This window comes from Macaca mulatta, chromosome 1, assembly GCF_049350105.2.
Source record: "Macaca mulatta isolate MMU2019108-1 chromosome 1, T2T-MMU8v2.0, whole genome shotgun sequence".
Lineage (NCBI taxonomy): Eukaryota > Metazoa > Chordata > Mammalia > Primates > Cercopithecidae > Macaca > Macaca mulatta.
The window spans coordinates 198,493,064-198,507,986 of NC_133406.1; the positions used below are offsets into that span (position 1 = coordinate 198,493,064).

At 37.1% G+C, this 14,923-nt stretch overlaps 1 protein-coding gene across 17 annotated transcripts in view; it reads left to right on the plus strand.

Annotated features, from left to right (window-relative positions):
- Positions 1–14,923, plus strand: part of FOXJ3 (forkhead box J3) — a 152,085-nt gene that overhangs the window by 65,827 nt on the left and 71,335 nt on the right. For all 17 annotated transcript variants that reach the window (XM_015136169.3, XM_077938829.1, XM_077939541.1 and 14 more), the window contains 1 exon segment: positions 5,954–6,028. In XM_015136169.3, coding sequence (XP_014991655.1) covers positions 5,954–6,028 — 75 coding nt within the window.

Genomic DNA, 14,923 nt, shown 5'->3' on the forward strand with positions numbered 1-14,923 from the left:
GCTGTAAGGTCTGAAGTAACTTTACCTCTTTTCTTTGTGGGTTTTATGTGTATGTACAAGTCTTGGCTTTCGTATCTCTGTGTTTTTACATTCTAAATAGGTTTTTGGTATTTTTTTCCCAACAGATATGTGATTACCCTTTGAAAAACATTGTGTCCTAGCTTTTGGGTTGAAAGACAAGGTTCCTGCCCTCATGGAGCCTGTTTATATTTTGGTAGAGAATACCGCATGGAGGGGGAAGACCATTAAATAAACAATTGCAGATGTGATGAGAAATTCAGGATGACGAAGTTTATTACAGTGGAACCTAACTAATCTGTGAACACCAGAAAGGGCTTCCTTAAAGAACTGAAGTTTAATACAAGAATGAATTGAAAATTGAGTAGATTGATTTAGGTGAAGAAGATGGAGTAAGGCTGGGGGCAGTAATCTTTGCAGATGTAGCAACTTGTGGAAAGCCTAGAACCTGAGAGAGAACATTGGAGGGGATGAATGTAGAAAGCAAGATAGGGTCAGATCATGAAGAGTCTTTCGAGGCTTAAGAATATTGGATTTTGTCCTAAGTGCGCTGAAAGTTTTTAAGTGAAGGGGTAACACCAAATTTGCATTGTGAAGACATAACTCTCTGCAGGGTGGAGAATGATGGAAGGAGGGCTGAAAGGAAAGGGGACACCAGTTAGGAAGCTGTTGTACTAGTTTTGCTGAGACTGGTTCCCTAGACTGAGTAGTCACAGAAAAGATGGGGTAAGATTGGCAGATCTAAGGCAGGCGTAGTGAAGTTTAGTGATAGATTTGTTTTAGGTGGTAAGAAAGAGACAGGAGTTAAGGATGCTTTACAGGTTTCTGATGGAGCAGCAGTTATGTGAATAATAATGTCTTTGAACTGAGAAGGGAAAACTGGAAGAAGATCACATTGGGCATAAAGATTGAGTTTAGTTTTAAATATGTTGAGTTTGAGGAGATTCTGGAGATGTGCCATTGATAGTTGGAAACATACATTAGGAACTTGAGAAAAGTCTGTCCTGGATCTAGACAGATTTAAGTGATTTGTCACAGGTGGTCATTGGGTGTAGATGAGATTAGCTAGGCAGCAGATGTAGAAATGAAAACGACATAGGGCAGAACCCTGCAGATTTCCAACATTTAAGCTTTTTGTAGAGGAGGAAGACTGTGTAGAGGTGTGTACTTCCTTTGAAGTGATGAGTTCACACTGAGCCATTTACTAATGATACTTCTTTGTTCTGACCATCCTGATTTGTATTTTCCCCTCATCTTGAACTTTTAAGCTGGGTAGGTGAACTACAGTTTGTCTGATGCCTCTTTCTTTTTTCCCATCTTATTTTAGATTTGAATTGTGTATTTTTTATGATTCCATTTTATCTCCACAGTTCTTAGTTATCCCCTTTCTAAATTTTTTTTAGTGATTACTCTAGGGTTTACTATATACATCTTAGTTCATTCAGGCTGCTATAACAACAAAAAGAAAACCAAAAACATAGGGTCGGGGCTTACAAACCACAAACATTTATTTATCATAATTCTGGAGGCTGGGAATTCCAAAATCAAGATGCCGACAGGTTCTGGTGATGACCTGTTCCCTGGCTCATAGATGATCCTGTTCTCATTATAACCTTACATGGTAGAACAGAGAAATAAACTCTCTGAGGCCTCTTTTATAAACACTAATCTCATTCGTGAGGACACCCTTCATAACCTAATCACCTTAAAGGCTCCATCTCCAAATATCATCACGTTGGGAATTAGGTTTCAACATAAGAATTTTGAGGGGATGCAAGTATTCAGTCGATTGTAATATCTTTAAGTTACTGCGCTGTGCCTTCAAATAGTAGGTTATCAAGTTTTGGGGGAGACTAGGAGATAATTTAAGAAAAATGGAAATATTATAAACTATATTTAAAATTTTTCATTCAAAATGGAAATAGTTTTAGTACTACAGGGAGAAAAATGTGTATTTTTAGAACTTAGATGATCTATTTTATTGAAGACTCTCAATGAAGGAAAGACGGGGGCATGACTAGCAATTTTCTTCTTTTTTTTTTTGAGACTAAGACTGTGTCTCCAAGGCTGGAGTGCTGTGGTGCGATCTCGGCTCGCTGCAACCTTCACCTCCTAGGTTCAAGTGATTCTTCTGCCTCAGCCTCCCCCGTAGCCCCCCTGTAGCTAGGATTACAGACGTGTACCACCATGCTCAGTGCTGAGTGCCCTTCGTCCTGGGAAACAGGGTGCAGCCGGAAAGGCGGCCGCCCCCTCGCCCGTCACGCAACGCACGTTCGTGGGGAAGCTGGCGCTAAACCATTCATAGACAACCTGCTTCTGGGTCGGGGTTTCGTACGTAGCAGAGCAGCTCCCTCGCTGCGATCTATTGAAAGTCAGCCCTCGAAACCATTTCGTGTATCATGTCAGAATTGTTTAAACCACATCTTTCCAGTTTCTTTGACCCATCCTTTTTGCTGTTGTTGTCGTACATTTTACTTTTACATAGTTCCAAACTCCATAATAAATTATATTTGCTTTATAAAATTTATTTTTTATTTTTTACAGTCTGAATATCTTCATACAGTCTTTTTAAAAGCATTAAATCTACCTTCATTTTTTTTTTTACCATTTTCTGACACCATTTATTTTCGTGATCTGCATTTTTGTTTGATTTCATACTTCTGCCAAAAGAACTTTCTTGTAACAGTGTAAGCTGAAATGAATTTTTTCAGCTTTTGTTTGGAAGTCTTTATTTTGCCTTTATTTTTGAGAGATATTTTCACTGCACAGGTTTCTTTTTTTTTTTCTTTTTTCTTTCAGTATTTTAAGATATCACTCCATTGCCTTCTGGCTTGCATGGTTTTTGAGAAGTCCACTGTAATTCTTATCTTTATTCCTTTATACGTAATCTACTTTCTCTGACTGCCTTCAAGATGTTCTTTATTTTGGTTTTTAGCCCTTTCACTGTAATGAATTTGGGGATGTGGATTTTTACTTTATTCTGCTTGGTGTTCTCTGAAATTCTTGCATATTCGGGTTGATGTCTTGCATTTATTTTTTGAAAATTCTTGACTGTTACTTCAGATTTTCCTTCTGTCCCATTCCTTTTTTTTTCTCCTTCTGGGACTTGAATACTCTTATCATCACACAATTCTTGGATGATCTGTTTTGTTTTTGTTTTGCCCTGTGTGAATGCGCCAGTCTCCATTTGGAAATTTCTGTTACTCTACCCTCAGGTAGAGTTGTGTCTAGTTCTTTTCCTAGTTGTGTCTAGTTTAATGATCCCATCTGAGGAATTTAATCATGTTCAATGATTTTATTTCTATTGTTTATATTGGTCTCTTTCTTTAGTTTTCACATTTCTGTTGAAATTCTCCATCTCCTTATGCAAGCAGGTTGTCCGCTTTTTTCCTGCTAGACCCTTTAACTTATTAATCATAGTTATTTTAATGTTTTCTTTCCTGATAGTTCTAACACCTGAGTCTTGTCTTGGGTTTTGTTGATTATTTTATCTCTTGGCAGTAAGTTTTCCTTTCTTTTCTATGTCTTACAATTGTTGATTGAGACCAGACATATGTGTAGAAGAATGGTAGACATTGAGATAAATGGTACTTGTACTCATAAATGGACAAGCATCTTTTTTCTCAGGCCGTTCTTGTGGGGATTGAGTCAGTCTGTCAATAATTTGGATTTTTAAAATTGATATCTTTATCTTCAGTATACCACAAACTTTACATTCCTCCAGCAGTGGGCTTCTGTTAACTTGTGCTTGGAGAGGGTGCTGTAGGATTTTTTTGTTTTTTAATCTCTTTAGATTTTAATTGTCTCTGCCCACCTTTTTACACATCGTGGGGGTTTCTTGCCCCTTCTGTGTCAGTAGACTGCGTTTGCTTGTTATTCAGTGCTATGCTTTTGGTAGAGGTGAGGGGTGTTCTCTATTGTGTTGGTCCAGCCTTAGTCTTATGCAGACCCTCAAACTTACGGTGGGCTTTTTCAGTGTTTCTTTCCCTCAGCCAAACTAGTCTTGTGTATCTGTAGTTACTTTTGGGTTGGAGTTTCCCACCTCTTCTCCAGGTGTAGCAGACCTCTACATGGTATCTATATAGGATCCTGGGCCCAAGATAGTTTCCTGTACCTCTCCCAGAGTTCAAGGGATTTGCTTCTGCTTTTCCTCCAACAGCAGATCATCTTTGCCTATGTACTACTGGGTAAGGGTTTCCTGTCCCTCCCTAGAGGCACCAGGGTTTTGTTTCCATTCTTCCCCTAGAAGCAGTGAATCTTTGCCAGAGTCTTGTGGGTGAGAGGTTTTGCTGCGTTTACTGCAGACTTGTTTTTTTGCTTTGTAAAATCTGTGGAAGGTTGGTGGGCTTTGTCTCCTCACTCCCTATCACTGTCAATCACTTTCTTCCTGTTTATGCCACTAGGGGAGACTTTCTTGGGTCTCCTTTCCTACCCCTATTCTTTCTTAAGAACATATGATAAAGGTCTATGGAGAAGACCTTAAGAGAGTGTGAGAACTTCTCTTGTTTCTGGGATCCTTGTTGCTCTAAAGTGACAACCCCATGCTTGGCCTTTAAAATTTTAGGTAATTTCTTTTTAACTGCTTGGATGGTGGCCATCTCTTTTTCCTGTGCTCTGCCAAAGGTGATTTAGTTGTGTGTCCAGTTTCTCATTGAATAGCCTTGCTCCTCTTAGGAATGTGGTTTGGTTGCCTTGCAATCTGAGCTCTCTGATGTGGCTTAAAAAAAAGTAGGTTTTTTTGTTTTGTTTTGTTTTGTTTTAAAAAAAATGCTTACCTAGGATTTTCTCTTTGGAAGACAGCATCATTCTTTGTAGCTGTTTACATCCCAAGCGTAAGTTTTAAATTTCTGCTTTGGTAATAAGATGGTCTTGAATTTATATTCTGTAGTCATCTTTTTAAAATGTTTAAAATTCCAATATTGTGCCTGAAGGAGAGAAGTTTTATTATAGGCATTCTTGTTAGACTACTGAATTTTATATTAAAAAACAAAACAGATACTATGCCAAAATATGACCCCAAAAGGTACCATTCTAAGTAATGGCTAAATGCAGTTGGACCTCTTTTCTCCCAAATACTAGCCATTTGGGAACAAACAGGATAATTTGAGAATGGGTTTTGGAGCATTTAATTGAGAAGAAATGGACTTTGGGGCATATTCTGTACGGATTGTGGTACAGTCCTACTTATTCATGAATAAATTTCTGTTTCACAGACTCTGCAGGTTTCCAAGGGCATTTTCCTGCTACCCACTTTGGGTGTTCTTCCCTGCTACAATGAGGAATTTAGATGTTCTTCCCAGCTCCCTGTAGCCAGTATCTTTCCATGTGTTTTTCTTTTTTACAGACTGTGGTGAGAACCTAATTGGGTTCTGTATGTTTTTTTGTAATAGAGCAGTGGAATTTTTTAAAAATATTTTTTAAACTAATTAAAAAGTGCTAGTACATGTGTCTTGCAGACTATTTGGACTTTGCAGTAAAGAGAAGAAAATAGTCATACTCTTTAATTTCATGTAGAATACCTTCTAACATTTTGCATTCTGGCTTATTTCCAAGAATAAATAAATAAATTTAAAATAAGTACCACAATTAAAGTCATAATATGTATCATAATATGCCAATTTTATATTTTGGCATTTAATATTTAACATTACATTACAGGCATCTTCCTGTATCGTTAAAAGTGTTAAACACTTAAAATGCTACATGTATTACATTTTACGAAATCCTCTAGAAATTATTTTCCAGTAATAGCTTCCCCTTGTAGCATTCATAATTTGAAAGTCAGAAAGTTTAAATTTTAAGCTCATTAAAAAGTTTATTCCATTTGTAATTGTTTTGCAAAGCATAGAGATGTTTAGATTTCTAATTCTGTTTTAAAGTTGGGTTATGTTTTTAGGATTTTATTGACCTTATGGCTTTTCTTCTTTAATTCCAGAATTCCATACGACATAATCTGTCATTGAACAAATGTTTCCTTAAAGTGCCTCGATCCAAGGATGACCCTGGAAAGGTAGGATTCATTTTCTTAAAACAGCTGAATTCTTCAGTATGTCGCTTGTCATGTTTGAATTAAGAACTTTTCCAGTTCATTGAATAGGAACCTCTGCAAAGTAGTAAGTCCCCCCCCGCCCCGCTCTAAAGCTTGTTAGAGAGTTTTAAGCTGTGGGAAGCTAACTAGTGTATAGCCAATGTGCACCACAGCGCTGTTGTACTTTGCTGTTTCTAATCTTTGGTTGAAGTGTTGTGTATTAAATGAAATTTGGTGTTTGAGCTGCTTGTCAGGAACCATAATTATTACATAAAACGGGTGCATCTGTGTGTAACTGGCAACAGGTGGAAGTATTCTTACACTGGAATAAAATAGTTTCTCTGTTATTAACCCATTTCTGAGTATAATCAAGAAGCGTGTTCTCTACTTGACTCCTCTTATCTCCTGACACCATTGCATTTTTCACGTTTTCAGCGTTTTTTCTATGGTGACTCCCGCCTTTCTTTTGTTGTTTTAATAGCTAGTCAACTATAGTGTGCCCTGAACTTGGTACTAGTTGCTTGGTTTCTGAAACTTAAGAGTACTTGGTTGTACTGTATTTGGTTGTCAAGGTAAGTTACTAGATTAGGACTTTGAGACAGTGTATTTATTGGCAAGCACGATGCTTGTTTAGGTGGTTAGACTTCTTATATTTGTTTTTAGGCTAACTGATTTTGGAAGAATCTTTCTGAAATGTAAGCCTGATCATGTAAGCACCTTGCTTAAAAGTATTCCTTAGTGTCCTGGAGGTGTTTACTTTCTCTTCTTGTAAAATGTTCTTTACTATTTTTTTCTCTATCTGCCTTTCCAGCTGTAATTCACCTCATTCAAGACACATTGTGAAGAACTACTTGAAGTTTTCCAAACATGCCATTCACATGGTCTTCTGTACAAATTTCCTTGCTTTACTTGTCTAGACTGTTTCTTATCTTTCAGTATTGAGCTGCAACATGACTTCTCTGAGGCTTTTTCGTTTCCCCATACTTCAGCTGAGTTTGTTGCTCCCTCTTTTGAGTTCCTTTTATTTTGTAGCGACCGTCATCGTTGTAGTAAGTAGCTCCTAACTGGACTCTCCATGGCTGGGCTCAATCCCTCCAGTTTATATTAACTTTCACATAGTATGCAGCAATCTTCCCCGCCCCCCCCCCCAAAAAAAATGTTAACTTACTCATATGGTCTCTTATTTTCAAGCTCTTTGTTAGTTATCTACTGCCTTTAAAATCTAAATTTATGCAAGTAGGGATCATGTGTATCTTGTTCACTGTTTAGACCCAGTTGCTGGCACAGTGGCTGGTGACACTGAGGAGACACCGTTGTTGAATGAATGAATATACTGTATCCTCTGTCAGACTGTTAACTTCTTGAGATTAGAGATGAAGAGTTATTCATTTCTATCTTAAAGCAGTTTTTCTGAAGTAGTGAACATTTTATAGCACTTTTTATCATCTGTGTGCCCTGTCAAGTTGGTTCTCAGTAAGACTGAACAGATTAATAGTCTTGTAAAAAATTGTTTCTCTATGTTTTTAACTTTGAGATTCTAAATAGGAATTGTTGCACCTTTTCCTTTAAAGGAGGCTTTTTACAAAAAGATAATTAGATTCTAAAAATAAATTCTTTATCACATTTCCTATAGGCAATGAGTATATATGGGTCAGACTGAAAAATATTTTTAAGAGACTTCAGAGATTATTTATTAGAGTCCTATGAAGTCACTAATTAGGTTCTGTAAACATTTTGGTTCTGATTGGATTTTTAAATGAATTTGAAGTAATTTTTAAAAATTAAAAAATCAATACATATGGAGGCTTAATTCTATCATGTACTTGATTTTAACCAATTGGAGACTCTTAAAAATGTGTCATGTTAGGTATTTTCTTTTGTGTAGAAGTTTAAGCTTTTGTTCATCTTTAATGTATGGGGTAAGACAGATGTGGAAAACATGTTACTCATTGCAACTCTTTTTTTTGAATCAGGATTCTTAATAGTGTGCAACTAAAATGAAATACAGAAATGAATTGAGTCCTGAGAGGCTAATCAGAGCTTTCATCTTTTACCAGTAGTTTTCAGTTTTAAGGTTTTGTATTTATTAAAACACCCCGTTCTTATTGATTTTGGTCATAGTAAGTAAATATCATACATTTGATTTTATAAAGTACATTTGTAGTAGTAATTTTTCTTTTCAGTCTCAAAGTGAGGTTTATTTTATTTGTTTGTTTGTTTGTTAATTTTGGGATGGAGTCTCACTCTGTTGCCCAGGCTGGATTGCAGTAGTGCAGTCTCAGCTCACTGCAGCCTCTGTTTCCCGGGTTTAAGCAATTCTCCTGCCTCAGCCTCCTGAGTAACTGGACTACCAGCGTACATCACCATGCCTGGCTAACTTTTGCATTTTAAGTAGAGACGGGGTTTCACATCTTGGCCAAACTGGTGTTGAACTCCTGACCTCAAGTGATCTGACCACCTTGGCCTTCCAAAGTGCTGGGATTATAGGCGTGAGCTACCATGCATGGCCACAAAGCGAGGTTTAAATACATTTTTCTCATTGATTTTGGTCAGACGTAGATGTAAATTTGGTCTTATAAATACATTTATGTGAATAAAGTCATTTTTATTTTTGATTTAAAAATGAGATTTTGTTTAAGAAAGCACAAAATTCCACTGCTTTAAAAACACTTTGAAGACTTCATCTCAAGTCCATTTCATAAAAGAAGAAACTAAGGCCAGTAGATGAGGAACAGCTTGCTCAGGTTCAGTGTGGAATTTAGAACCCAGGCATATTGACCAGACATACTTGTTAGTCACAGAAACTCAATACAAACTAACTTAAGGGGAAAAGTACTTAAGGAAGAACTGGAGCCAGGTTCTTAAATTATATCACCAGGAATGTCTCTTTTCATCCCTTAGTTGTGCTAATTTCTCTGATAGCTTCATTTTCAGTCCAATAAGTGGCAAATATGTCTGTCAGCAGCTCTGGTTTATATTTCATCAGCTGAGTAACACTTAACAGAGAGAGTATGCCTGATGTTCACCCCGCCACCTCCCAAATAACTGAAATTATAGAAAAAGTCTTAGAATGAATGCTGAACAAACAAAATACACTGGGTTTCTTAGTTCTTAGATTAGTACTTTTCCCATGATATCAATCTTCCTTGAGAGGGAGACCAAAATGTTAGTTAAGTTTTAGTACTTATGAATTGTTTTTTCTTTTTGCATTACAGTGTTTCCTGACATTTGAGGAGCTTTTCCAAAACTACCCTCACCACAGTGGGAGAAAACCATTGAGCCAAGGTGGGGTGGGAGTAGATTTTGGTCTTGGGTATGGGGTGGACTTTATAACCCCTTAGAATTTTGCTAGCTGCTGCCATGACTTAGGTCAAGAGGTGGAAGTAACTCATACAGCATCTTCTCTGTATTTTCACAATACAGCTTTCTGTTCATTGTATTACCAGAGAGGTGTGAAGAACAACCTAATCTTGAAGTGTATTGTTAAATCACAAATGTTTTAATGTGGCTATCTATTCCTTACTTAATCCTTCATTTTCAAGAAGATTGTGTCGTAAAAGTCCTTAATATTTGGTACCTTTCTATGTACATTGGTGGTCTGAGATTCATTTTCCTCACCTCTTTACAACTAATTTCAAGCAGCCATATTATCACTTTATTTAAAAAAAACCACACACACAAAATGAAATTCAATTTTGCATCCACAACTTTGCTGCTTTTTTGGGGACAGATTTGTTTTTCTTCTCTTGATTATAACCCTTTTCACCCTGTGTATACATTGGGCAGTCTGTCTCCATTTTTTAAGTCCGGCCTTTTATCTCTTCTCTTTTTGTTAGTTCTGTTTTCTCTATATTTGTCTTTTTTTTTTTTAATTCTTTGGATTATAAGTCTTATTGTGTAATTCATGCTTATGTCTTAATTATCTTAAAGGTAAATGTTTACATTAGGGAAAAACAGATTACTGCCTAAATGTAGTTTAAAAAATATAATTCTCTTTCTCTGCTTTTCAGCTTAACCTTTTCTCAATTTTGTTTCCCTTTCTTCAGTTCAGAAAAATTATCTTTGATTTGAAAGGAACTAAAGGATTATAGGGCTCAGTTTCAACAGTTACCTAAACTTAGTAGCAGTGGACTCTAATAGAACTGAGAAAATAGCTAAGAAGTTTAAAACCACATGAAGGCCACCTGACTATCCTGGGGAAATAACTACAGTTAATTCATAGAAGAGTTTTTAGGGGTGTGGGGGTTAGGGAATCTTTGTCTTGCCTGGGAATGGGAAGTTGTAAAGCCTTAGGGACCGGAAAGATTGGGCTCTCCTGCTTTGTGAGGAAATAACAAATTCATTGCTAAGAGACTAACTTTTGAAACTTCCAGGATTGTGATTTTTTCTTTAAAAAATTTTTTTGAGACAAGATCTTGCCCTTTTGCCCAGTGCAGTGGTGCTCTCATAGCTTACTGGGCTCAAGTGATTCTCCAGAGTAGCCAGGATGACAGCACATGCCACCATGCCTGGCTAAGTTTTTGAAATTTTTTGTGGAGATGGAGTTCTCACTGTGTTGCCTAGACTGGTCTTGAACTCCTGGCTTCAAGTGCTCCTGCCTTGGCTTCCCAAAGTGTTGGGATTAGAGGTGTGAGCCACCACGCCTCACAAATTATGAATTTTTTTCTATTCTTATTCTGTAGATTAGTATAAGGGACCATAACATAGTTGACTGATCTTTCTTTTTAAAGGGTATTCTTTTTTTGGGGCTATGTTAGTATTATATTTATTTGTAAATTGCTTGTTAGTCTCTGGTATCCCATTTTGGTCACTTTCTTTGAAAAATGTGTAGAAAAACTGGAGAGGTTTGAGGGAACATAAAATATAACATTAAATGATTAACAGTGTTGTAGGAGTCATAGGTATTACCCTAGAGAAGGAAGATAAGAGTATAATTTTAATGCTAGTCTTAAGTTAAATGCATGATTTTTGTGAGGAGGAAAATGACTGCTTATCTGTGTTTCCATACAAACTAAACAGGAACTAGTACTGAAGGATAAGCAAGAGTTTGGTTGGACCAAAATAAGAAATGTCATATTTATTGAAGTGAAAAAACACTGATACAGCTTCCCAAGGGAGACTTTAGAGTTTGTCACTTCTGAAGCACTTGAATAGATGAGGTTGGTAGCATTTGTCATTTTAACTCATGGTAGATAAGAACTCCAGTTGAAGGCTAGAAGAGGACATGATCAAGTTTAGCTGAGGGACGAGTCATAGCAAAGCTGGGTAGAGTCAGGAATTAAGGGAATTAATGTAAGTACTAACGTGAGATCCAAACGTGAGAAATGGATTGGTGCCATTGAGTGATTGTCGAGACAGAGGTGAATTATGAATGTGAGGCATTCCATTAGACAAACCAAGGTTAGAAAGCCAAGGTATTCAGAAAATTAGGAAGATTGAGTTAGATAGAAGTGAGAATCTGATTCAGGGAGATAACACTGCAGAAGCTGAAAGAAGTCTTGGCCTAGAGCCCTGATGTTAATACTGTTCGAGCAGTGTGGTTGCAGCTGCCTTTTGTTTAGACATACAGTGTTCTCTGTTCTCTTTTTAAAGTTGAAAGAGAACATTTTGTTGTTGTTGTCCTCTTTTTTTTTCTTTTCCAGATCTAAACTACTTTAAAAAATAACGTTATACCTAGAAATTTTTTAAAAAAATTATGTATGGTAAAATTTACTCTTTGGTGTATAATTCTATTACTTTCAACAAACACAGTGTAACCATCGCTGTAATCAAAATGAAGAACAGTATTCTAGATTGTCACTTGGTAGTCAGCCCTTTCCCTTATCCCCAGGCCTTTGCAACTACTGATCTGTTTGTGTCCCTATAATTTTGCCTTTTCCAAAATGCCATGTAAATGGGACTCATGTAGTACATGGCCTTCTGAGTCTGGCTTCTTTCCTTTAGTGTAATGTATTTGAGAGCCATCCATGTCGTTGTGCGTATCAGCAGTTTTGTTTCATTTCATTGCATATATTCCATCATACGGATTTATCAGAGTTTAATCACTATTTGAAAGACATGTTTTTGCTAATTGTGTATTCATTTGACCATCAAGTTACTTTCTTTTTGGCTTAGACTTGACAGATATTGAGCTATAACCCTCAAGTAGTAACATAATAGTCATGTTAAGCTGCCTTGTGAGTGGATTATATAGGTGAGCCATTTGTTTCTTGGAAATTCGTTATGATAAGTAAAACTTTATCTCTAACTTAAAGTTTCTAAAAGGATCGATTGGTACTATGATTTAAAAGCAAGATATGTCTGTTAATCCCTTAATGGGATATACTTTTTAAGTATCCTTAACATGTAGTGGAATTGTTTACTATACTACAGTCAGTATGCCAATTACATATTTTAATCCATTGATTAAGAGGAAATTTCTTAACACTGTCTCTCTAGGCTTAATTTGATGATCAATGTATTTAAAAGTAATAAAAACTTGTATTTGTACAAAAAGGGTATTTCAAGGACCTGAGCAGGCATTGGAATCGTTGTTATCCATATGTTCATTCAGTCAACTAGCCAGACAAGCAGCCTGCCTTTGAAGTACTTACTGTGTGTTTGACCATTCATAGTCTATTTTTGTGGTCTCAGTAGCTATTTAACCTATTGTCCAAGCCAGAAACTTCTTTTTTTTTTTTTTTTTTTTTTTTTTTTGAGACGGAGTCTCGCTGTGTCACCCAGGCTGGAGTGCTGTGGCCGGATCTCAGCTCACTGCAAGCTCCGCCTCCCGGGTTCACGCCATTCTCCTGCCTCAGCCTCCTGAGTAGCTGGGACTACAGGCGCCCGCCACCTCACCCGGCTAGTTTTTTGTATATTTTAGTAGAGACAGGGTTTCACCGTGTTAGCCAGGATGGTCTCGATCTCCTGACCTCGTGATCCGCCCGTCTCGGCCTCCCAAAGTGCTGGGATTACAGGCTTGAGCCACCGCGCCCGGCCCAGAAACTTCTGAGAATGAAAGGGGTGCTATTCTTAACTATGTTTAGGGAACAGGTATAAAGCAGGATTGAAACTCAAAGTATGGTTACACTATCTGTGGTGCATGCAAATGCTGTGCCTGAGCAGTTACCAGGAACAGCATCCTAAGAAGTTGGGAGAAAACAAAGCAAACAAATCTTTCGAAGATGGATTGCCGAAATAAACTGGGAGAGGTTAAAAAAAAAAAAAAAAAAAAGAAAGAAAGAAAGATGAAGGCATGGTATAAAGCCAAAGAAGTCAGAGACAAGAGGAATCCAGCTCCTGAGGTGAATGTGCATTGAAAGCTAAGGAAGAGCAGAGAATCGTCTATGATGATTCATGTTACCAGTGGGCATATACTTGGCAATAGTAATAGATTTCACCGTTTGGAATGGTTAGCTATTTATGACAGAGACTGCTCTCCCCAGGAGTCTGAAATTAATATTAGCATTTTTGGTTTATTTGTACTTAATCAGGTAATAGCTTTTTTATTAGGCTATTTTCAACCGAAGATAAAGCAGGGTACTTTGTGTTGACATAAAATTTCAGCTAGAAATAAAGTTTTAGAATAATTAAAATGCTCTTTATTTGAAGTAATAAATATAATGATAGGAATAAAGACATTTAAGTTTATTGTTGGTCTTTGACACATCTTCATTTCTGATGCATTTTCTTTTTCTTTTTGAGACAGAGTCTCACTCCATCACCTAGGCTGGAGTGCAGTGGCATGATCTTGTTTCACTGCACCTCTGCCTTCCAGGCCAAACGATTCTCCTGCCTCACCCTCCCCAGTAGTTGGGATTACAAGCGTGTGCCACCACGCCTGGCTAATTTTTTTTTCCCCCCCCAGTAGAGATGGGATTTCACCATGTTGGCCAGGCTGGTCTCGAACTCCTGACCTCAAATGATCCACCCGCGTTGGCTTCCCAAAGTGCTGGGATTACAGGTGTGAGCCATCGCGCCCGGCCATTTCTGATGGATTTTCTTTATCTTGATTACCTTGATTTTTTTCTGAAATTTGTGAATTGCTGGTATTTGTTTGCTCTCTTCTACTTAACAATGACACCTGGTTTTCAGTTGGGTGCCACTTTCCTCCCCTCTGGAATTAACTTCTGTTTTAGGGTATCTTGAATCATTTTTGGAAAATATGATCAAAGTTGTAGAATTCTTGTTTGTGATCTTTCTTTGGGATTTTACAGGGTAAGCCACTGCAGTCTTTTCTGTCAGAAGGGACATTACTGTGTTGTACTGGAATTGTTGATAAAAAGTAATGTCTGTATCTGTATATTGCTTTAAAGAATTGAGAGCCATGTTACATGCATTATCTTGATCCTCAAAATAAGCCTGTGGTCAAGCCCCAGTTTTAGATAGTGATCCTTGAGTGCATAGTAGATTTTTTCCATAAGTTCACATAATAGAACTACATGTAAATGGAATCATTCAGTATATACTCATTTGTGTCTTTCACTCAGTATAATGTTTATAATGCTGCTACATATATTACTTGTTTGTTTCTTATTGTTAAGTGGTATTCCATTGTGTGAATCTATGACAGTTTGTTTATACATTTATTTGTTGATGGACACTTGAGGTGTTTTCAGTTTTAGGCTATTAATAATTACTAGTAAATTCTTAAACAAGTTTTCTGTGGACATGCTTTCTATTTCTCCTGAAGGATAGAATTACTGGGTCAGAGGGCAGATGGAAGGTTAACTTTATAAGAAACTGCCAAACCCTTTCCCAAAGTGGTTGTGCTGTTTTACATTCCCAACAGCAATACCTGAGAGTTGCAGTTTTGCTTCCTATGGCCAACAGTTGGTTATTACCTGGCCAACAGTTGGTTATTATCTGTCTTTTTAACTGTAGCCATTCTACTGGGTG